The sequence below is a fragment of the Rhea pennata genome, chromosome Z (genome assembly GCF_028389875.1).
Source record: "Rhea pennata isolate bPtePen1 chromosome Z, bPtePen1.pri, whole genome shotgun sequence".
NCBI classification, from domain to species: domain Eukaryota; kingdom Metazoa; phylum Chordata; class Aves; order Rheiformes; family Rheidae; genus Rhea; species Rhea pennata.
The window spans coordinates 17,024,004-17,047,644 of NC_084702.1; the positions used below are offsets into that span (position 1 = coordinate 17,024,004).

At 34.5% G+C, this 23,641-nt stretch overlaps 1 protein-coding gene across 7 annotated transcripts in view; it reads left to right on the forward strand.

The window, feature by feature from the left end:
• The window catches only part of KDM4C (lysine demethylase 4C), a 249,607-nt gene that overhangs the window by 25,395 nt on the left and 200,571 nt on the right, over nucleotides 1-23,641 (forward strand). For all 7 annotated transcript variants that reach the window (XR_009961144.1, XM_062599330.1, XM_062599325.1 and 4 more), the window contains exons 5-6: nucleotides 9,445-9,638; nucleotides 16,973-17,022. Coding sequence is in view for 6 of the 7 variants with exons in the window: in XM_062599330.1 (XP_062455314.1) it covers nucleotides 9,445-9,638; nucleotides 16,973-17,022 (244 nt within the window). In the remaining variant the exon portion in view is untranslated. The remainder of the gene's footprint in view (nucleotides 1-9,444; nucleotides 9,639-16,972; nucleotides 17,023-23,641) is intronic.

Genomic DNA, 23,641 nt, shown 5'->3' on the forward strand with positions numbered 1-23,641 from the left:
TTTGGCAGATGGTCTGAGGCCCTGCCAATATTTCATATTTCTTTGCAAAAGACAAATTACTTAAGGACTCTGTCCAAAAATAAATACAGTCAGCCAACATGGTTTGAGGCAATTCAGTTTTCTTCAGTAGGTTATGCTGTCTTTGAAAGACAGCTATAAATGTCCAGTAATCCTTTTTTAAAAAAGGAACAAATCCAAATTCTATTGTGTGTCCAAATAACTGTGTAAAAATTAGTTAGGAGATCATCAGAGATTCTGATGTGAAGCATTTTGGTAAAGAGACGCTTCAGACATAGACAGCTATTGGTTTGTGGAGATCAAAATGGGATACAGGAGAACAGTGTTTTTTTCAATAAACAGAATAAGTAGTTTTTTTTCCTTGTCTCATTTTTTTTATATTGGCAGATAATATATCAATGTATACTTTGTTTTGATTGTTTTCTTTGATCTTTAAAATCTACTAAAGATTACTTCCTCAAAGAAAAGATAAGACAGTAGTATTTTTATTTATTTATTTATTTTTAGGTGGTAACTGGTAATAGAGAAGGATAGAGATTTTCTTCTCATGGAATTGCACACTCATTAAACTAAGAGGCTAAAGTAAAGAGGTCAAAAAACAAAAAGGGGAATAAGAAGTACAACGATCTTAATTCATGAGAAATGTTAGATATGTAGGATTAGGAGACAAAGCATTGAAAGGTATAGGCGGAAGGAAATAACTTAAGTAATAGATCTTAATGTAGAACAAAAGGACTAGATGATTATGATTAAATAGCTATGATTTAAAAATAATGGATAACAAGAGATACTAGTGAAAGGAACAGAGACTGAGGAGTGTAAACAGACTGAATAGTTAATGTGGCAGCAGGTTTTATAGCTCCATCGATTTAGAGGAAAGGGAGGAATAACCTCTGTACCAAATTGTTGGTTAGGAAGTCATGAAAGCCAATGATAGAAATATTTTTTTTCTTATTAGGATATTTTTTTCAAAGTTAGTTTTGGCCACCAGATGGTGCACTTGGGCAGCTAGTATTTTTCATTTCTTTTCATTTGAACGTAGTGAATGCAAAGAGACTATCTTTTTGATTTGGTTTTGAATTTGGATATTGCTTTTATGTTTATTCAATTCATGGATTTTCATTATTCAGGGAAAGGCGATGAATACAGTTATATACCTTTCTGGACAAAGTACAGGAGAAAGAGGATGACAAATAATTTGTCATAACAGCCTATTTGTGATAAATGAGACAAATATTTGCTTTTTATGAAATGCATTTATAGAGAACATGGTGCTATGGACTTTGCATTTAATACAGAAAGGTAAATATCTTGCAGAATTCCATTAAAAATACTAGACGCTGGCACAGTTTTTAGATTTGATTGTATCTTTGTTTTCAATGAAACTATAATATTTGCATGTACTTGGACCATCAAAATTGGTAAGAATTGATGCTATGCTGCAAGTCCTTAGTCTTCAGTTTAAAAATTGCCACTGGCAATTTTTTTTCCTTTTTGTATGATGACATTGAGTTTCAGATAGAAATAGTAAAGTCTTGATTTTTACAACTTAGGTTATTTAACAAATAATATCCTGACTTGTGGAATCCAGCACCTTACTGGCTTTATGTTAGAAAGAGCATAGATCATGCAGTGTTCTTTGATTTTCTTAGAACAGCTGATGACAGATTTTGAGGCTTTGGAAGGAAAGGCAAAGTTCTAAAACTTATGTTATCCAGTACAAAAGAAATAGGAAAGGAACAAAGCTACAAATACATGTTCTGGAATTTTATGACTACCACTGATTTAACTCTTATGATACATTTTTTTTTCTAGAATCTCTTGTGTATTTATAATGTTATATTTATGCTTAGCTGTCAGTATTGAATATAGAGGAAGTCTTTATGAATTAGGAAATACCCTGAGAGAGCAAGTGGTCTGTATACTGTATAGAGCCTTCTAGAAAATAATTTTAAGGTAGCTGAGCATTTATTTGAAGTATTATTCTGTATTTTATGTATTTTTGATTGCTTTTACATTTAATTACAGTGCTTTGTAAGAGAAGGACAACACAGGTAAGTAATACAGGGCAGTGTTGCAAAAAAGGTAGACTGCAAAGATCATTATTTGCTTTGAAATCATAATTCTAACGGGGACTTGGAAAGCTTATGAACTTTCTTAGATAAATGCTCTAGGTTTTGTTTTTCTGTTGCTATAAGATCATCTAGATTTGAGTGAAAATTAGTATTCCTGATACAGTATAGAGCTTGTAATGTCAATAATAAATCATCATTTCACTACCTTCAGTTACTAATCTGATTCATAAACTGGTTGTGAAGAAGTAAGAAATATGATTGTTTAGGCAGCAGAATTGAAAAATAGTTATTTTTGCTTTATTATGTTATTTCAAGAGAAATATCTTGCAAACTAGCTTGAATTTTATTTTAACTTGAGCCAGTCTAGACTGAAACTGAAAATGTGAAACAGCTGCAGCAAATTACTGTTCCTGTCAGAAAGGATGAAGAGAGTGATTTTTGTTTCCTCATATGCTAAATTATTAACTTGTTTGGCAATTATAACTCTGAAAGAACTGGAGAGTGTAATTCACTTACTTTTTTTGGGCAGTACCTGTTCTGGTGAACTATCATCAGATCTTTCATTTCCATGTCACTCCTAGCTGTTGTTGGAATTATATCACAGTCATTGAGGCTGCAGATTAGATTGTCTTCTTGTTGTGCCAGCTAGTAGGAGATCAAATTCACATTTTGTTTTCTAGGAGCCTTTTTCCTAACAAATTTTTCTATTTGAAATTTCATCCCTACAGAAGGGTGGGAAGGATGCATAGATTGCCTATGTGGGCTTATCTAGCATCTAGGGCAAAAATTCTTCCTCATTTCAAAAAAAACTTCTAAGGACAAATTCCTTCCTTCACTAGATTAGTCTGGTGTTTACAGCAGGCCATAAAACAGATCTGACTGTGAATGGAATCTGTTGCTCAGTAGAGAGAAGCCGGGGTTTGGACTAAGGGTATAACTGTTGTCCTGTCTGTCTCTGATAACTGTTCTTACATTCCTGACTTGAAGACATTATTCTGCTTCTTTTTTTCCCTTAGTCTTATTCCATCTAATTAGATAGTCTCTTATGCTTGCTTTTTCCCATATCTTAGCTTTAGGGAACACTTTTGTTCAGTAACATAAAGTGATTGGATTAGCAGAGCCATTAGATTATCTGTTGATTAATTTTGCTGAATAGTGTTGTAGCTACAACTCTCATGGTACACCAACTTTAGCATCAGGTATATTTGAATTTCCAGCTCTACCCTTTGATAGACCAACTGACTTGATTTTAAGGTATCACCTAACAGTGGCTGTAAGAGTTTGAATTTGACCATAAGGTAAGTTAGGGACAGCACTGGTGTTGTGGTTTAACCTGAGGCTTTAGGAGCGACAAGCTAGTGGGGTTGGAGACTAACACTTTATTTATAGGTTAATGGATGCTAAGGGACCAAAATATATCTAGAGTAAAAAGCTGGTATTAAAAGAAGAAGTAAAGGAAACTGAAAACTGATTCTGTTCCTTTGGTTTAACTCAACAGATATTTGATAACTCTTTTTTTTGAATCACTGTACATTCCTTTATTAGAGAATTTCACCATACTTTCCCTCATTAAAGAATTAAGACTAATGGTATTAGGAGAGTAAGGATGTGGAACAGATTTAGACCAGAAGGGATGCTGAAGAGAGAAAGATGAGAATTTTGAATGAGAGCGCAAGTTGGGAAAGGTGGGTTGATCCACGGAAGAGGCTGTTTTTGCTATCAAAGAACAGATGTGAAGAAAGTATTTTTTCAGGAGTATTTTATAGAACTGCAAAGGATGGCAGCTGTACTTTGCCTCAGTTAGATTGGAGGAGTTTTTTATTACCTTGTATTTGTTCTGTGAAGTATACCAAAAAAGATCTGTTTTTTTCATCATAGCTTGGACAGGCGCGTTAGGACTCCTCCTAATGGTGAACACTCTGGTCAAAAATTCAAGTATCTTGAATTTCTTAATCTGAAAGGAATTATCAAGTTATTTTGTGGAGAAATTACTGAGATAGTCCTACAGATTTTCTTCTGCAATCTGCTGTCATCATTCTGTATGCCGTCCTTTGCGGTGGATACAAGAACTTACTGTGTAGCGTAATGAGGAGCTGTAGAGTACAGTGTTTTCATTAACAATGACTGAAGAATAAGAATAAAAGAAAGATAATGTATTAATATAAGAACAGAATATAAGAACAAAAGAACAGTAAAATAAACTTCTGATAATGAGTGATGATAGCCTTTAAGTCTGGATGAGTTGTATCTCATTACAATTTACAGTAAATTTTAAAAAAAGTCACTGAATAGAAAGAAGTAACTATAAGAATGAGGTAGAGGAATAAAAAGGGTTGGACTGGACATGTGACTTGCCCAGTTTGCTCTTTTACTGTGCCTAAAGGCCAGGATCTGGATTTTGGCTAGCTACCTCAGTCATATCCTGGTCAGATATGTGCAGTTTTCTTACTCACAGTAGAATTCTGTATGCGTACTTTGTTGTCTGCAATAGAGGCCCAAAGTAATTCAACACTTTTTGTTTTTAAATGTAGAAAGTCCTAGATGTCATAACCTCGTCCTCGTTACCAGAGAGATCCTTTCTCTTCATGTTCCCTCCATCGTAGAGGTCAAAGTGGTTATTTCCTCACTTACATGCTTGTTTTTCATATGCATTTTCAAAGGGAATCCGGTTACTTCTGGATTTTTCACCTTTCAAAAAGTGCCACAAAGCAGAAGTCATACCTGAAAAAATACTGAGGAGAAAAAATGGATTAAACAAGGAAAATTGATTACACTTTTCTACTAGTGTTTTATGGTGCAGGAATACTGATCATAGCATTTCTATATCTGTACTTTATGAAGTTTGAAGAAGTAATAAAAATCTGGCATTTTGTTACTATTTTTGTGGCTGCGAGTGGGTGTGTGTATAGAGAAAGTGAGTGAGGAGTGGGTGACCAAGCACAATTTTTTCCTGTATATTTTTCCTACACCTTTTCACTCTGTCTTTTTTTTTTTTTTTCACTCTTTTTATTTGAGCTGTTAGTTTGTCATAGGGGCTTTTTAATCCTACTTGTAGAGCAGATTTCATTTTGACAAGACAAACAAGAACTCATAAAAGAAAAATTGAACACTGAGAATTGTGTGAATTAAGTTAGATACAGAAATTATGTTGATAAAGGCAGAATACATCAGATTGATTTGTGGAAGGAAAGTGTGAAGAAGAGTACTATATCACTATTGTAATTGCTTTAAAAAGGGAAATGAATAGAAATTAATTTCATATGGAGCTTGTCTTATTGGCAGAGAGCTTGTCATTCTGTTTAAAATGTTGAACTTGACTTCTTATGCAAGGTATTGAGAGCTACAGTTTCTCTGTGCCTTTGAGAAACGGAATGAGTCAGCTCCTTCCAAACTGCGTGTGTGTGCAGATCTTTGAGGGCTACGTGTAGTCTCTCCCATTTTATCTCCACATCACATTAAAAGCTGGTTCTGATGAGGTTAAAAGAGCCATAACAACTCTGGACAGCAATTTACAGTAAGTTTGAGTCAACCAGCAAATAAATAAAGATTAGTCTAGTGGTCTTTTTTATAAATTGCTACCTTTATAATTATTTCTCAGAAGTATAAGACAAGTCTAGTGTACTGTGGCAACAACCGTACATGGGAGGTTGTATCAAGCTTGTAGTATTGGGAAGCTATTTCTGTATTATAGTAAATATAGAAAAATATGCTTGTTTTTCAGCTTTTTTCTGATTTTGGATTGAATGGTACATGGGAGGTACTGTTTAAAGAATTTGCCATCAAAAATATGGATTTACAATATTTTCCTTGCTTGTTCCCTTGAAATTATTGTAAACCAATATTCTGATATAGAATAAAAATTTGTTATTTTCCTAGATTATAATGTCTAGATAGCTTTTTGTATTTTTAAGAAACTTCCAGCTAAAATTTAGTGACACATAACGTGTATTAGTGCTTTAGTGCTGATAATTAAATGTGAAATACTCTTCTAAGATACACTTTGAGAAGTAGTTTTGAGAAGTAATGTTGTTTTGACATTTTACTCTTCTAAAGCTCGTGAGTTCAAGGAATATGGAGAGTTAAAATTAGTGTAGTTTTTAGAGTTACAGCCAAACTGAGCATTTCTGCTAAAGGTAAAACTTCTACAGCTTGTCTGAAGTAATCCTTAGGAAATGGCTCGTGTTTCTTGCAGAGGATGTATATTTTGTATGTTCTGTATCTTGAAGCAACTTAGTTTTCTGTTCATTGGCTGATTGGCTTTTGTGACAAGGACAAAACACTGGCAGTGTGTTTGTTTGCTGACTAGCAGCAACTTAACATAGAGTGTGAAAATGAGATGTGTTTAAAAACAGTATCTTTCTTTTTCTCCTAAATTTCTTCACTTAATTGTTGACAAGCATAGAGTTAGATTTCAGGATGTTATGATTGCTTACGTTCATTAAAAAAAGGTGACGGGACAAATCAGTGAAAAGCATACTGGGACTTGTTCACAGAATCACAGAATGGTTCAGGTTGGAAGGGACCTCTGGAGATCATCTAGTCCAACCCCCCTGCTCAGCAGGGCCACCTAGAGCATGTTAGACAGGGTTGCGTCCGGGTGGGCCTTGAAGATCTCCAGAGAAGGAGGCTCCACAACCTCTCTGGGCAACCTGGTCCAGTGCTCCGTCACTCTCACTGGGAAGAAATTCCCCCTCACGGTCAGGCAGAACTTCCTGTGCTTCAATTTCTGCCCACTGCCTCTTGTCCTGTCACAGGGGACAGCTGAAAAGAGTTTGTCCCCATCCCCTTGACACCCTCCGTTCAGATACTTGTACACATTGATAAGATCCCCCTTCAGTCTTCTCTTCTCCAGGCTGAACAGGCCCAGCTCTCGCAGCCGTTCCTCGTAGGGCAGGTGCTCCAGCCCTCTGATCATCTTTGTAGCCCTACGCTGGACTCTCTCCAGTAGCTCCATGTCTCTCTTGTCCTGGGGAGCCCACAACTGGACACAGGACTCAAGATGAGGCCTCCCCAGGGCTGAGTAGAGGGGCAGGATCACCTCCCTCGACCTACTGGCAACACTCTTCCTAATGCACCCCAGGAGACGATTGGCCTTCCTGGCCACAAGGGCACATTGCTGGCTCATGGTCAACTTGTCATCCACCAGCACTCCCAGGTCCTTCTCTGCAGAGCTGCTCTCCAGCAGGTCAGCCCCCAGCCTGTACTGGTGCATGGAGTTATTCCTCCCTAGGTGCAGGACCCTGCACTGACCCTTGCTGAACCTCAGGAGGTTCCTCTCTGCCCAGCTCTCCAGCCTGTCCAGGTCTCTCTGAATGGCAGCACAGCCCTCAGGTGTGTCAGCCACTCCTCCCAGCTTGGGATCATCAGCAAACTTGCTGGGGAGGCACTCTGTCCCCTCATCCAGGTCATAAAATACAACTCTACCACTTCTGGCTGCAGAATCCTTCAATTTGCAAATTTCTGGAGGCTGGAAAGGTATTACTGTAAAAATACTACCCCATTTACCCTGTTTTTGGACTCTTCGCTAGATGTCTGCTTTTGGCCACTCTCAAAGTGGATAGAGTTGATTAACAGTTTTTTATCTAGTGTATTTGTTCTTGTATTACAACCTTATGTAAGAGGCTTTGTGACTCCACAGTGAAGTTGTTGCCTCCATTTTTCCGTATTTAGTAGGTATCTGGTCTTTTGCTGTATATGTAGTAGATAGACTTTGTTTCTCCAAAATGACTGCTCATAATCTGTGACCAAATATGTATATGTTCTTCAAGTAAATGTGTAAATTGATTTGAAGAATAAATTTAAATTCCTTCTTCAAACATTTTTTCATCTCATAACTTTTCTGCCTTGCTGATGGTTAGAATTTTGAGATTTGAAAGCAGCAAATTTTACCAACATCTGCTATTTAAATTTAAATTTGTTTAATTTTTTATTGTGATAATGCTTATCATATTGTTTTAAAACTTACGTACCCTTTCTGTCACATGAATACATCAAATCTAAAGCTGTCATCAAAAAATAAAAAATACTGTCACAAATTAACTCAATGTGTAAATAGAACCCCTTTGTTCCAGTTCCCAGACAAGTTAAGGATAGCTTTTCTTTTTAAATGAAATAATCACTGCAGTCAGAGGTGATTCTTCAATTAAAGTTGAAGTTAATACAGAAGTTACTGTCTTGAATATCAGTTCTGGTTTCTGCATACATAACATACTTGATTTAAAATTTCAAAAAATAAGGAAATGAAAACTGAGAGTTTTAACAGTCTGTTATTTCTTCCTTTACCTTGGACATACATCCTTCATTACCTGTTCAACTGCCGTATGTTACCGTGTTTCTTAATTTATTTCCAGCAATCCATTCCCCAAATTTGATTAAGATTGCCGTAAGTGTTCAGCATATCAGTGTAGGATTGCAGTGGGGGAGGAGATGGTGGTTAATAACATGCTTAGATGTTATTTTCTCAGTTCAGTATACCTGAATTGATTTTATAATTAAAATAGTTTACTTATATTCCTTGATTCTTCTCTCCCTATCTCTTATTTATTTATTTCTGTCTGTGCACCTGGTAGTGCCTTTTCTGGAGGTGCTAATGATTGCTGTTATAATGAAATGTAATCCCTTTCTTTTCAGTTTTGTAGCTTTGATCTTGGCTCTACTCATTTTTGTATGCTGTATGACCTTAGATCAGTACTGCACTTTGTGGGTGAACCTGAAATATAACAAAAACTACATGCAGGGCTTTTTATACATAAACTCTTTAGGCAATAATGGAAGAAAAACAGCTGAAATCACATGAAATCACTAGATTTCTTCTGAAGTGCTGTATTGTGCAGTATTTCATTATGATTAGAATTATCTGTGAAGTGATGTAATAGTTTTGTTCTTCATACTTTTCAGAGAATATGGCAAATTTAGAGAGGAAAGTTGCCATTTGTTAAGCATTTTTCATACTGTGTAGTATTACTTTATAAGTAATATAAAAGCATAGATATGCCTGGTGAAACTTAGTGTCTTCTAGCTATTCATTGATCAAAGATTTTTTGTCTGGTGCTATTACTTCTGTTGTGGATGGAGTTTTAATCCTTTTTAGGATTGATGTATTAAACCTTAGCAGATGTGAAGCTCTGTACATTTCTTCTCTGAACATCTTGGAGTTAGAATCTGATCTAAATCTTACTAAAGGTCAAAAGTTTTTTTTTTTTTCAGGTAACTTCACCACTTTCCTAAAGTACTTACAAATTTGTTGGGATCTGTAGTCCCCTTAAACTCTAGATCTTGACATTTATCTTTTGAATGAGACTATTAAATAAGCTTGCATTACTTTAATACTTTTGTTATGTATCTTTTTCAGGATATTGAGGAATGGAATATTGGCCATCTTAATACAATATTGGATGTTGTAGGAGAAGACTGTGGAATTTCTATTGAGGGTGTAAATACTCCATATCTCTATTTTGGCATGTGGAAAACAACATTTGCATGGCATACTGAAGACATGGATCTCTACAGTATTAATTATCTTCACTTTGGGGAGCCAAAGTCATGGCAAGTTTAAATTTTTATGAAAGCTTATATCTGTTTTCTGTTTGTTCTAACTAAAGCAAACAGTTGAGGTAGAATTGCTTCAGAGTGATAGGCCAAGATAGTCATATTATTTGAGAATGCTATGAAACAGGTAATATTTGTCAGTGTAAAGAACATCTCAGTAACTCAAATCTTTATCTTAGGAGGAGGCTAAAAATATGTATAAGGCTTGTCTGAGTTCAGTAGGAAAAAGTAGTAATGAATTAGTATGAGAAGTTCAGTGAGTTGGGAACCGCTCACACTACTTGAACTCTTCTAAGGCCTCTTTAAAATCTGTCTCTTAGGTTCAGTTCTTGTAGACATGTGAATAGTCCTTTGAGACTGCCTCTGTGCTTTCTATTAAACATGCACTGAATCAGGGATATTCTCTGCTGTTACTCAACAACCCAGGTAAGAGAAGAGATTTAATCTTGAAGGTAGTGCCTAAGTATGAGGCTTTTTGTTCACCATTTATGTCTTACGGTGAAGATATGAATTATTTTCCATATAAAGAGTCTGATACTTTACTATTAAAAAGTACAAACTGTAAAGCCAATACAAACAGATAATCTATGTACTGGTTTATGAGGATGTTTCCTGGTGTTCTTTGGTCAGTTCTTAACTCTATGAACAGAGTGGAAATGGCAATGGGTAATAAATTCTATCAACAAAAAAACAAACGTAGTAATACATTCTGTTTATCACAGAATACCTTACAGGGAGTGTCAGTTGTAAAATAAAGACATATATATGCTGCAGGAAGGGAAGATGATTCCATCTCTGTGATAATGTCAAGAAAGAGGCCAAATTTTTGGAGAAAGAGAACTTAGCCAAAACTAGATGAGCAAAGTGTATAAGGTTTTACCTACAACTTTAGTGATTAGTTTCAAAGGAGCAGAGTGAAAAGATCCATAGTGAAGCCTAAAATAAAACAAGTGATTTAGGTTCAGGAATTCTATATTCTAGAGTAAGTGGATATAGCATAGTGATAAGTCTGATTCTCTAGAGACTCCCTAAGATTCTGCCATGTGCAGCTATTCAAGTTGCCTCTTGAATAACATGACTAGAATATATAGTTGTGGATTTGCCAGGGTGGAATGTGTACCAACACCTGGTATCTTCTCTTATTAAGGAAAAATGGAGAAAGTTTTGAATGTCAGCAGTAGAGAAAGGAGTGATGGGGTTATGCATATGGTGAGATAAAATGATGGGATCCTGATATTAGTTGAAATTAATATTATGTACAAAAAGATGTCGGAGAGAAAGCATACTCGTGCTGATGCTGACACTGTATGGTTTCAGAACAAATGTAATAATCAAGTAGGTAGTGTAAAAGAGACTCAGCTGGAGTTTAAAGATTTTCCCAGGGTTATCTGGGATTTCATTAGTATGATTTTCAGGGTGATCAGCAGCTGACAAAGACTAATCAAGATTTGATCAGGTGATGGAGCTGAACTCAGCATGAGTGGAAGTATGTTGCCACTTTCGCACAAATTATGTGTACCATTGACAAAAATGGCATGTTTCTCAGTTATGTTTTCTGGAAAATGAAAAATGATGAAAAATTTAAAGTGCTAACATTTTAATGTGAAATGTAGCGGTAAAGTATAGAACTTCTGTGAGAGGTGGGGAGATGTTTATACGTATATTGAAAGGAGAATATTAGCCACATTATCTATCAGAAGAGTTATAAAACAGATCTAATAAAAAGGGAGTTATAATCAGAAACAAATGGTATACAGGTTTATCAGCAATGGGAAAGATTCATCACTATACATGAAACCAGACAAGTATTTAGTAGTGAAGAGCACTCTCCATAAAGTGGAAGAACTTTGAGGGAGATGTGGCAGTTAGTGAAGAGAGGCAATAACAGGGAGTTGTTAAAGGCTGTTCTGAAAACAGCAGCGACAACACCACTTCTGAGGAGTGAAGAGATTGAAAGTAAAACTTGATTTTGGATTTTAAAAGGTAGCTTAATGGAAGAGGATTTGCTTTTTATGAATTTTATCTATATTTTAAAAATCCATTATTTATTGAATCTATATATGCACAAATATTAACTTCCTAAATAGATTGTAAAGCAAACTAATGTTACTTGTGATTGACATGGAATTCTGAGCCCAGTGTCTGAAATTAGAGAGCCTTACTTTGCTGTAACCTAGAGTATGCAATTTGCGTGTTATCAACTGTAAAACCAATGAATTATATTTACTGTGAACAAATTACAGTTACAAGTTTAACAACAACATTTTATTTCCTTGAAGCTTTGGAATTTTTTTAAATAGTAATTAGCACAAAGTAATACTCAGCTATTGTTCCCCTGTCAATATATAACAAAGGCTTCAGAGTAGTAGCTTGGTAAAGTATTTAGTGTCACGCAGAATTAGCTTGTATCTGATGGCATTATCCATTATCGCTGCATGTATCTGGCATATTTCCCATCCTATTTCTTGTCACTGAGATAAGAATAATGAGGTTAATAAAATGGTCCAATGACCATCTTGCTATTTGGCTGATTATTTATTTATTTATTTTTATTTTTTAAGCACAAAACCTATGAGTCTTTGTTTTCAAGGTGCTTTTACCTTACTTCGAATAGTGCTGTTCTAAAAGCCATTTCACTTGTAAAACATACAGTTTACTCAGCACCTTAAAAGTTTTCAAATTTCAAATATAACTGCTACCTACACTTAGGCAATTCTACAGTACTGAATAACCAATTTCCAGCCCAAAAAGCAAGATGAATGGCATAACCTTTCAGACCATTTCTATCTGCTACCAAGAAATTTCTGTAATTTCCATTAGTTTCTCGCTAGATAAATGGTCCCTAAGACCTGGGAACAGAATCAAGATCTTGTGAGAATTTACTGGTTTTCAATGCAATCTGCTAGTGTGGCAGGGAAAAAGTATTAAAAAAACCCCCTCTCAGCCTGCTGTATGTATTTGTGTGTATTTTGGAGGCATGACAAGGCTTTTACAAGGTTTCAGATTGAGAAATGAACCAATTCTTGAATTTACTTACATTAATATCACAAGCAGGCAAAGCAGTAGTATCAAAATATACAGTCTGAAATTATATACAGTGATTTAACAAATAACTGAACTTAAAATTGGCTTCTGGGGTTGTAAAGCTTGACTTCCTGAACACTTGCAGGATGCAGATGTGAGAGAGATGAAACTAATTGAATCAAAAATTTTCTTTAAAACTCAGCTAATGTAATAATTTTTCATGTCCTGTCTTTTCTTGAAGTTACATTAATATAATAATATTTCTGAACAAAACTTACGTACCTATTTCTTCCCTGTCACTTCCTCAGTCTCATTTTAATATAAATGTAGAAATTTGACCTTCTTAATTTCCTCTTTAGATATCTGTGAGCTTTGAACAGTTTTTCTTTTCATGACCTACTTTGATTATCTAAAGAGTCATGGTTATACCATACATTGTTAGATGGGAGGGTAAAAGATGTGAAGGTAATGAAAAATATGCAAAATGATCTGTAAGTGATGCAGTTAATAATGGTCATGCTCTAGAGTTGTTTTAAGATGAACATTGTGAATGTGTCAGCGTCAATTTTTACTTCAATTTTCTATAAGCTTTGTTTGTATAATAGAATTACTTTGTGTTGTCTGATGTTTCTGCAACAGTCTCTTGAATGAAAATGTGAAAAAGTAGATATTACTGTGGAGATATGATGACATTAAATGATTTGCCTTGTACCCTCTGAAATTTTATTAGTTATTGCTTCTTTTGAAAGCTGCCATTTTTATCCACACTTTCCTTTGAGTTATGCAATTTCGTCTGTGGTCCTCCTGCTTTTCATGAATATTTTTGAGTGAGGGACTAAAGAGTCTTGTTTCCAACTTAAAGGAAAAGGAGTATTTTTTTCTTGATGTGTTGTTATGTGTGTGCTTCTCAATGTAATGTCCAAACATTCCTAATAAAACTCCAATGTCTGTACTCATTTCTATTGACTGTTAGTAAAAACTACATATTTTTTTCTGTACTGGATTTTATTTGCCATGTGAAGTAAAATTGTTGTATTTTACTGTAGTAGAATAGCAGCTGTTTTATTGGGAGACAAAAAATAAATTCACCCTCATACAGAAAAAACGAAACGACATGAAAGCAGCAGTAAATCAAAGATAATATTATAAGTTGTGCTTCTCAGTCAATAGTAACCAAAGTAGTTACTGAAATTATTAAGCAGCTATTTCAGCCAAGTTCCCAGTAGACCAGCTTTCTGCATCATACTCTACTATCTTAATTGTCACCAATCATATTTTCTGAGTTAAAGACATGACTAAGTAATCGTTGGGACTAGAGTACTGCCTGTTACTACATCCACTAGGGGGTTGAGGAATATGGATAGGACAGTGAACTTATATTGCTACTAGTTCATGGGTAAACAGTGGATGTTATTCCCTAAGACTGAGGATACTTAAAGTTCACTGAGAAATAATGTAAAGTATTTAACCTTGAAAAGGTAAGGGAAATATTAGGTATATAGCTGTTTGTGAGACACAGTCTTGGCTTGCATATAATATTTATTATCATTTATTTATAGATCTTGTTGCCTGTACCCTTGCATTGCTGCATTATGTATATTTCAGAGCAGATGGTCCTGAATAATATTCAGCATATGTATATCTATCATAATTACCCAGCCTTTATGGTGTAACTCCAGCAATGAACAGTGATGAACTCAGTTTTTATCATATATCTGTCTTTTCAAGAGTTTACACAAGTATGTCTTCCTGAACTAATACAATTAAAAGGTACTTAGCATCACCGATAATACTTTTTTCTTCTTTTTTGTAAATTTGTTTTGTATCTGAGAAACTTTCTCTTTGCCTCCTAGTGATTTAGCATTTAACATCCTTTACATTTAGTTTTAAAGAGGGCAGGATTTGGCCTTAAGATTTGAGAAATCAAAAATTAGTGGCTTTTTGTTAATGTAGCTAGAAGAGGTTGGACACAAGCTTTCTAAAAACTGTAACACTGCAGCTGCAGAAGTGAGATCAGTATAGGAAAGAGTGCTTGGTGCCTCCTTCAGGAGTGGCTGTATTCCTTTAACCTTCTTTCTTCCATAGTTCGACTGACGTAGGGTTTGGAGTTTTTGCTTAATTTGTATTGTAGACCAAAGATCTAGTAAGATTCATGTTGGTATAATTTGACAGGTATCCAAGGCAGCTACTCATGTATGAAGAAGCTCAGTTTTCTAATAACTTACATTTGGAGCCAAGGAAAGTCATTAGCCTGAAATATCTGGAGAGTGAAACTGGGTTCCTGATGCGTGATACTACAAAGTTTTCTTTTCTTGGTCCATTAACTGAGAAAAGAGGGCAGTAGTAACACCGGGAAGAAACAAAAGGTCAAGGAGTAGATGGTATCACCAGAAACAAGAGAGTGGTAAAAAGGACTAACTTTAATTTAATGAATTATTGCTTGACAGTTTTGGATTCACTAGATCAATAGGTTCAGCCTAGTTAAATCACATCTTGTCTTTCCAAGTGATATATTGAGAGTTCAGTTGTCAAATTCTGCATTTTTATGCTGTTGATAAATACCTACATGCCCACGTGTACAAGCGGAAGCATGTGACAACACGTTAACACAAAAATGTAGTACTTTGTACTGAGCAACTTTTTAGAAAGAATCCCAGTCTAATTAGAGGCATGAAAAGCAAAGAAAGGCCTAATTAGAGTTTTTTGTTAGACATACACACTATTTCTTTTGGCTTTAATTTATGGAGTTGTGTAATGTAATGACATAGTACAATACACAGTGCTATACATAGCAATTTGTTTGCACTGGGCTGTGAAAGATGCAAACATATTTTAGATTACTTTGTACACACTGATGCATGGGTAATAAACAGTAGAGGGCAGATATATAAACAGTTTGGAATGACAAATGGAGAGAAACAATTCATTTTGGGGAGATAATGAAATTCTGATTAAAACTGAAATAGTGAATGGAGTCAAACTGAAAATCGTCTTTTGTTTAATATCATTTGGTGTGGGTTCTCAATGAGCATGGGCTTTGTTAGAGTTGTACTTGGAGCACTGACTTCTGGGATACACAAATCTTGCTTTTATGCGGCAGTTTTTCTTGTAATACAGAGCAATGGTGGGGAGTGTATATGTGTGCACACAAGTGTTTATCTGAGAGACAGAGAAAAGGAGATGTTTAATTGTTGTACAAAATAAGGGGCCTAGGATTCTTCATTTGGTTTAGTCAAGTTGTGAATGTTAGTGAGTTGACAAGGGAGTTGAATTAAATCTGTGTTCACAGAATAGTAAAAGAAAAAAGCTGAATGTTAACTTGCTTTGAAAATGTGGCTTTGGACTACGTGGTACTGCTAAATATTCATTTTCTCCTTTTTTGAACTATATATTTTACAGAGAAGATTCAATCCAAATCTGTTACAATATTAAACTGAAATAGAAGCTAATTATGTCATGTTCAAGCTGTTGAAGTCGATTAGTACAGACTAATGCATCCAATAAATGTATGAAATACATTAAATATTAAATAATAAAGTTGCAATTTTATACATTCTGTGTGTGTTCAGAAAAGCAGAATGAAACTTCATTTTTCAATAATCTAGAATTTTCTAGCTGTAATAAACATTAAAAGTAACATGATGATGATTCCAGTCCTGCTATATTCTTACTGATTTGCTGCAAATAGATTATGAAATCTCATGAAAGTAGCTATTGTAGGATTAAAATGTTTCCAAGGACTGTATAATTGCTGAATTTAAAGGAAGTGCATTTCTTAGAGTTAAAAAAAAAAAAAAAAAAAGATTTAATTGTATTGATTTGCAGTAAGTAACTCTCTTATTCACTAGCATTGACTATAAGGAAAAAATAAAAAACGTTTGTTTAATGCTCATGTTTTTCTGTTGAATGCTTGTGAAGTATAGTAAGATTCAAAGAAAGTAATCCCATATGAATTGGGTATTATACTGTTTTATGCGTGTCTGCTTCATTTTGCAAATAAAAATACCTGCATCTTCTTTTAACTGAAATGGTAAGTGGTGTAATCATGTAAAATATTGTCAATATCCATGATTTTACATAGTGAATAAACCATTCTTAGTCTACATATTATAATGTTTAAGCTGAGATAAGCTAAGACATTTTCTCAAGAATAATGAAATCACAAGTTTTTTTGCAGATCATACCTTTCTTCATTCTTCAATCTTGCTGGCTTCTGTGTTTTTTGGTATTTAACTTATATGAAACTATGGCTTGTTTAGCAATTATGTCTTTAAACACTTTATGTTTTTCCTTGTGTGAATTTTTAGGTATGCTGTTCCTCCAGAACATGGGAGGCGTCTGGAACGACTAGCTCAAGGTAATATTTATTATGAGATTATTATTGATTATTATTGATGGATATCATTAGATTATTATTGATAGATATCATTGTTTCCTCTGTCCCCCCTTTTCCCTTCTTATAGCTCCTTGCCCCCAGTAACTTTTGAATCTTTTAGCCAAATTTGATGAAAAAATAGAACTGTCAGAGGTAGCTGAGTCTTGAAGTTTTATAAAAGTTAATGACTGGGTGGAGCCCAAATGGAGACCTTCAGGTAAAACGAAGCAGGCAAAACCTGCCAACTCAAATCCTGTTTTGATAGCAGACTGTCTCGCCAGTGAGCAGGCAAATAAATCCAGCCTAGCCAAGTGTAATCTGGTTTTTGCATTCTAGAGATGTGAGGGTACCCCTTCTGAAAGAGCAGAGGATATTGCTGTAGGGAAGAGACTTAAGGGCCAAGTATTACTTATGCACAGGAAAATAATTTCTCACATAGTAATTTGGTTTATTTTAAGCTATACTACAGCTCCCTGTTTTGTTCCAGATTTAGAGCACTGATTATGAATATAAAAAACTATTAGACATGTTTTTTGATATGGCAGCACACGTTTTGCAGTTTGCTATTAACCGTATTATATAAGAAATACTATTGAAAGTGGTAACTAGATATTATACATGAGGACTAAATTCTGAAAATATTTGTACATTTTCTTTTCAGACCTATTTTGTGTGCATATATGTGTATGATTATTATTCTGAGCTATTTTTAAACTAGTTACTGTGATCAGTAACTTGATGTATATCACTGAGATGTGAAAGAAAAGGCCTGTGAACTTGTACTCTTGGGAAAAAAAACTTCTCAGGTGGGCAGATATCAACCTAGATAATTGTATTTCATAGTCCTAAAATTACCTGTTGTTCCATTTGAGAAAGTTTTCCCTCATTTTCTCCTTTCCAGATTCTTTTATGGCTTGTAAAGTACAGATTGCTGTACATGTATATCTTAAAGCTTGCAGGAGTCACTATTGAACAAGTCAATATTAATTATATAAAGTGCAGATGACACTGAGTTTTATGTTAAGGTGGTTCAATAGTTATTTTTAAGGGTTACAGGAAAAGAGTAGTGAATAAAAGGAATGGGGAAATAAAAAAGGTCCAGAAAGGGGCAGTGAGGATGACCAGAAATATGGCTTTTCTGTACAAAGAACTTCGGAAAGCTAGAATTTTTCAGTCTAGAAAAGATCCAAAGAGAAGTTGTGTCATAAAGGTCTGTGATGACTGCTGTGAAAAAGATAACTGAAGGATGATTCTTCGTTGGATCTTCCAGGACAATTGCAGACTCTGAATGAAGTGTCTTAGCAGTTTCAAAACAAGCAGAGGAACATGATTCTTCATATAGTTTGAACTCGTTGCCAATAGTGAATCTAAAAGTTTACATGGATTGGAGACTGGATAATACAGGCAGAGAAATTTGTTAAAGGGGACATGGAAACCACATACAGCTTTGGAACTTTTTGAGCCTTGACTAGTAGGTCCTGGAGGAGTACTTAGAGGACGTGAAGGTTTCATGCTGTATTTAAACTCTTCTCTCTATATCTGCTTTTGACCTTTGTAAATAGGATTCTTGGGCAGATAGACTTTGCAGTTACTATGATGTATTACAGGATTTCATATTTGTTGCTTACAGCTGTGCAGAATTTTAAAATGATTTGGACTTAAACGTTTCATAACAAGTGCACGTCCAAACTTTTTTTTTGAGAGAGAAAGAAGAGAAGGGTCAATTTCAGCAACACTCGTTCATCCATTTCTGAAAAATAAATGGAATTAAGGGGTTGCCTTGTTTGGTTTGTATTGAAAATAGTGCAGAAAAAAAGAATGAAACATAAAACATGGGGTAGAAGTGGAAACCCTAAAACCACTGTTTGTCAGGGGCTGGTAGGTTGTCCTGGGGGATCAATGACCTAATGTTATACCAATACCATAGTTGGATAAGCATCCAGAACTTCAGTGTCATCCGTAGTAATGGTTCTCTGGACTAGAACTGACTAGGGGAAGATAGGGCAGAGAGGGATCAGGCTTGAGTAACACACACACACAGACTTCCTTCCTTCCAGAGCTTGGAACACTAACCCAGTTCCTTGATTCTTACTGATCACTGTATTTAAAGAACCTGCTGAAGCGCATTGCTCATTCTTTTCTGTTGCGCATCTGCATTCAAGTAATTTTTCTACCATAGCTATTGTTTATATGTTAATTCAAGTTATTAAAGACTAGTGTGGTGAATACAAATCTACTTTTTGTGATGAATAATGTTTATGATAAAAACTTAATTAGTCTTATTTCAGAACTGTCTTTTTGAACAGTGAATGCAAAAAACATAGAATCAGATATTGAACAGTGAAGATAAAATTTCAAATACTTGTTTTTTCTGTTATAGCCACTGAATGAAACTGGGTTTCTGCAGGAAAGCTTACATGCTCAAAGATTTTATCATAACACCTTTATAAGGTAGATAAGTTAGTTTTACAAATAACCATCTCTGATACTTCTTAAGTTTAGTGCTTGATTTTTTTGATGTATTTTAGCTTGTGTTTCTGTGAGTAAAGTATTTTCGTGGTATTTTTGGTCCAGATAATACCTCAGAATAGATTCCAGAAGGTAATACTGTCATTCTTAAGCATAGGTGATGAATTTTATGCTCACTTTGACAAATATGTTCAGATTTTTTTTAAAATAGTTATCATTTCTGATGATTTTCCTGCTCATGGAGTTCGGGACATTTGTGATCTTCCATGTTGCAATTGCCATCTGCCAAAATATATTCCGAATTTTGCAGTAAGGTATTCTAAAATGATGAAAATGTAAACCAACCTAATGGCTATTGAGTTAATAATAAGGGTTAATAAAAATGTAGCATAAATGAGACCTTCAGACTGAATTACATATTTATTAAAAGTATTTTTAATCATACTTCTGCAGGTCTGCAACATCTGAAAGGAAAAAAGCAGATTATTAAGGGTAGCTGTGCTGACCAGCTATCTCTTGAATTGAGTGCTCCTAAATAATAAAAATGATAAAATAATTCAGCAAATGTGGCAGGTTGTCTAGGTCAAGGCAGCAGCTGATACATAAAATTAAAGGAAGATTTGGATATTTCTCATTATTTTGTCTGTACATCTCAATTATCACACATGCCTTTTGTGCATGAGTGCTTTAATCTTTGTTTTCCATTGAAATCTCGATTGACTGTGGCACCTACGAATATTTTATCTGAAAGACATTAGACTTGCATCTAATAAAGGCAACAGTTTGATTTTGCCCTTCAGCTGTTTTCTCATTTATGTAGTTTTTTTCAATTTTTATGTAGACATAAACATAATAAAAATCTCAAGTGAGCTGTTACTACAATTTTTATACTTGTTATGTTAATCTATAATACCATAGTATTTTAAAGGATTTTTTGTTTCACAAAATAGGTTTGAAAATAAAGCAAAAGTAGAAGCAGAGTGGCAGATCAGATATGATAGTTTGAAGAATGTTCAAATTCTTTTGCTAGATCCTTTAACTGCAGTAACTGTTTTAGAAAAGAGATAACATCTGTCCGTTCAATTATGTTAAAGTAGAAACTAAGGTAAAGTTTATTGTATTTTAAATATTGTTTTAAAAAGCTTTGTATGGTTTATAGTATTAATTTCATGCAGAAGTTACATGTATGTATGAAAATAAGTGTAAATAGTTGTTGAAATGAAACTTAATGCAGCAGCTTGGATAACTTGTAAGTGCCTCCAATCTGAAAACTGCAGCATCTGAAGAATATAACTTTTTTCCAGTTATTTGAGTTAAGTTAGGAAACTTGCATCTGAGAGATAATAAACTTTGGGCTATAACATTCATCTGGGCATAATTTTGCAATAGTTGCTATCTTCTGTGGCTTTAGTATTCTGCACTTTGTATAGCATACAAATTGCCAGTGTTTCTTTGTGAGGACTGTTGCCATGTGAACTCATTCTTCTAATTTTTCTTTTATCTGCAATATGGAAATTCAGACCACATTAATTCAAATCATTGCAAATTCATTCAAATACATTATATCAAGTTTTTATTTGTATCTACCAAAGTAAAATATAAACATAAAATGACTCAAAATTCTGTCCTTCCTTCATCTCTCCTGTGTTGAGAGAATATTGATCAATGGATTATGATTAATATTTTTTATGTTTTGAAATCCTTTAAGTGAAGTTTGATGATCTACATAAGATAAAATTACATTAAATTTGAGATTTCCTTTGTTTAGTTAATTATGTTATTTGAGATTAATTTTAATTATATTGGACTTACTTACAATTTGGAATGTCCTCTTTTGAATATTTAGGTTTTGTGTTTTCATTTTAAATTAATATTGAGAAACAAGTTAGAAATATAGCACATCTAATGTAAAATTTCAGGTGAAGCATTAACTGAGTGTGCACTGATAAAGAATAGATAGTAAACATTGCCTCATTAATTCACTGGTCAGAATCCAAATTTAAAGTTCTATCAGAAGATGATTTTTATGCGTGTTTATAAAATAATGACATTATTATTGGCCAAAATGTGATATCCTTGATCATACAAAATAATACATACTGTCAGTTGCCCTGTTCAAGTCAATGAAGTTACTTGCAGAGTTGAAAGAGTACTTACTTGAGAACAGAAGTGTTCCATTTTGTCCATGTATTATCATAACTGAACAATTTAATTGAAATCAGTATGAATGCATTCCTAGTAGATAAGTATTTCAATTATTTCAAATACTAACCAACCAGGTAATGAAACCCAATCTGCTTAATTTTGCATGAATCATAGTTGTGATATGAAGATACAGTCATCTGATACAGAGTTGTGCGTGACATTAAGGAATGGTACTCTCAGGTTAAAAAAAGAGAGTCTTCCAGGTAACAATGCTCATTGTTCCTTAATGATTTATCTAATGATTGGCCTGAATTTACTTATTTTAAAATATTATCCCAGATCTTTAGTTATCCTTAAAGACTCTCAGTACAGCACTCTCCAGTGTGCGTGTGTGTGCTCCTGTCCTCCTCAGATATAGCTTGGTGCCCATTGCCCCCAATTTCACCTGAAAGCAAGCTTTTGGGTCGAATCTGGAATATGTTTCAGAAAACCAGTAATTGTGTTGGAGCATTGTAGTCTAACCAGTAGAATAACCTTGGCAAAAGATGCATCTTTGGCCTAGTGGTAAGACTGACATTTAGATATGTCATTTTGTTAGTACAAACAACATTGTTTATCTTGTGTAAGATTAATTCATTTTGCTCTGTGTCATGTCAAAGTACGTATTTGAAGTCTTCTGAAAGTATGTTTTTGATTGTTAGCACAGTCTACAATTGTTACTTCTGCTATAACTGTAGACTGTCTGTTACGTATTATATATATTATATAACTGTAACTGCTTCTACTATAAACCAGATAAGGCAAAACCTCAGTGAGACCTTCAATTTCCAGGATTAATGTACTTGTAAAATGTACTTTACCTGTAGTTTATGTACTCATAACCAAACATTTGGCCACCAAAATCTTGGATCATTCTTATGTTGGAGATGGTTCTAATTCAGCCTGAGGTGTTTAGAATATCAGAAAAGCAGCAACTGGAGAAGTTTTAAACGAATTTGTTGGTAATGAATGTAAGTCAATGGGCAGACTGAGCCTATCTTATTCTGTTCTTTCCAGACTTGGTCTTTCCCTTCTGTGAAATAATTATTTTGACATGGCCTATTGGGTTGTGTGTAATCGTTTCCAAGAGGATGTGGAAGGCCCAGTAGGCTAAATATAAGTACCTAGAAGAAATCTAGAATGTCTGCTACATCTCAGTTGACTAGCTATGACCACAAAAATTCCTGCTTTTGTAGAGATGATTTAGAGTTAATGGACGCTTAATTTCACATAAGTAATAAAAATGTTTAAAAGAATCTACTATAGAACTTGAATGCTGTGAATATTCTGGGTACATGGCAGGTATTTTTCTTTTTGATGTGAGAGTTACACTTGTAAGCTGGTAATTCTGTAAATAATTTCAGCATCAGTTTTGAAGAGGTTCTAGACTCGAACTATGTTGTGGCCTGTCTTGAATTGGCCTGAAATGACTTAATAGGAACTTGATGAAGGTAAATAGAATAAAATTTTATCATATTTTGTTTATTTAAATTTCAAGGTTCCTTAAAGTTTGTTCCTCACTATCCATACATTTAATATGTTTGGAAAGTACTTGTTATGCTTCTAATGTGAAGTACTCTATTCAGTGTGCTGGCAGGCATACCTTTGTATCTGCTAACCCATTCTCATTTAAGGTTTTTCTCTGATCAGAGAAAAGCTTGTGCAGTATTGCCAGTGACTTTAGAGTTAGGCCAGGCAGAACAGAGGTCCTTCTGATAAATGGAGACTATTACAGGGAAATTACCCTCTTTCTTCCCATGTTCATGGAAAAGAACAATTTTTGAGAAATGCTGTGAATGAAACTGAAAATTTGAATTTATATCTAAGTGTAGACTTTGACAGTCAAAAATATTTTGTAGTGGCACAGAATGCTTAAGCTGCACATACTGGTGCAAGAGTGAAACTGTTTCTGTGAAGGACAGCAAAATATCTGGAAGAGAAGGATATA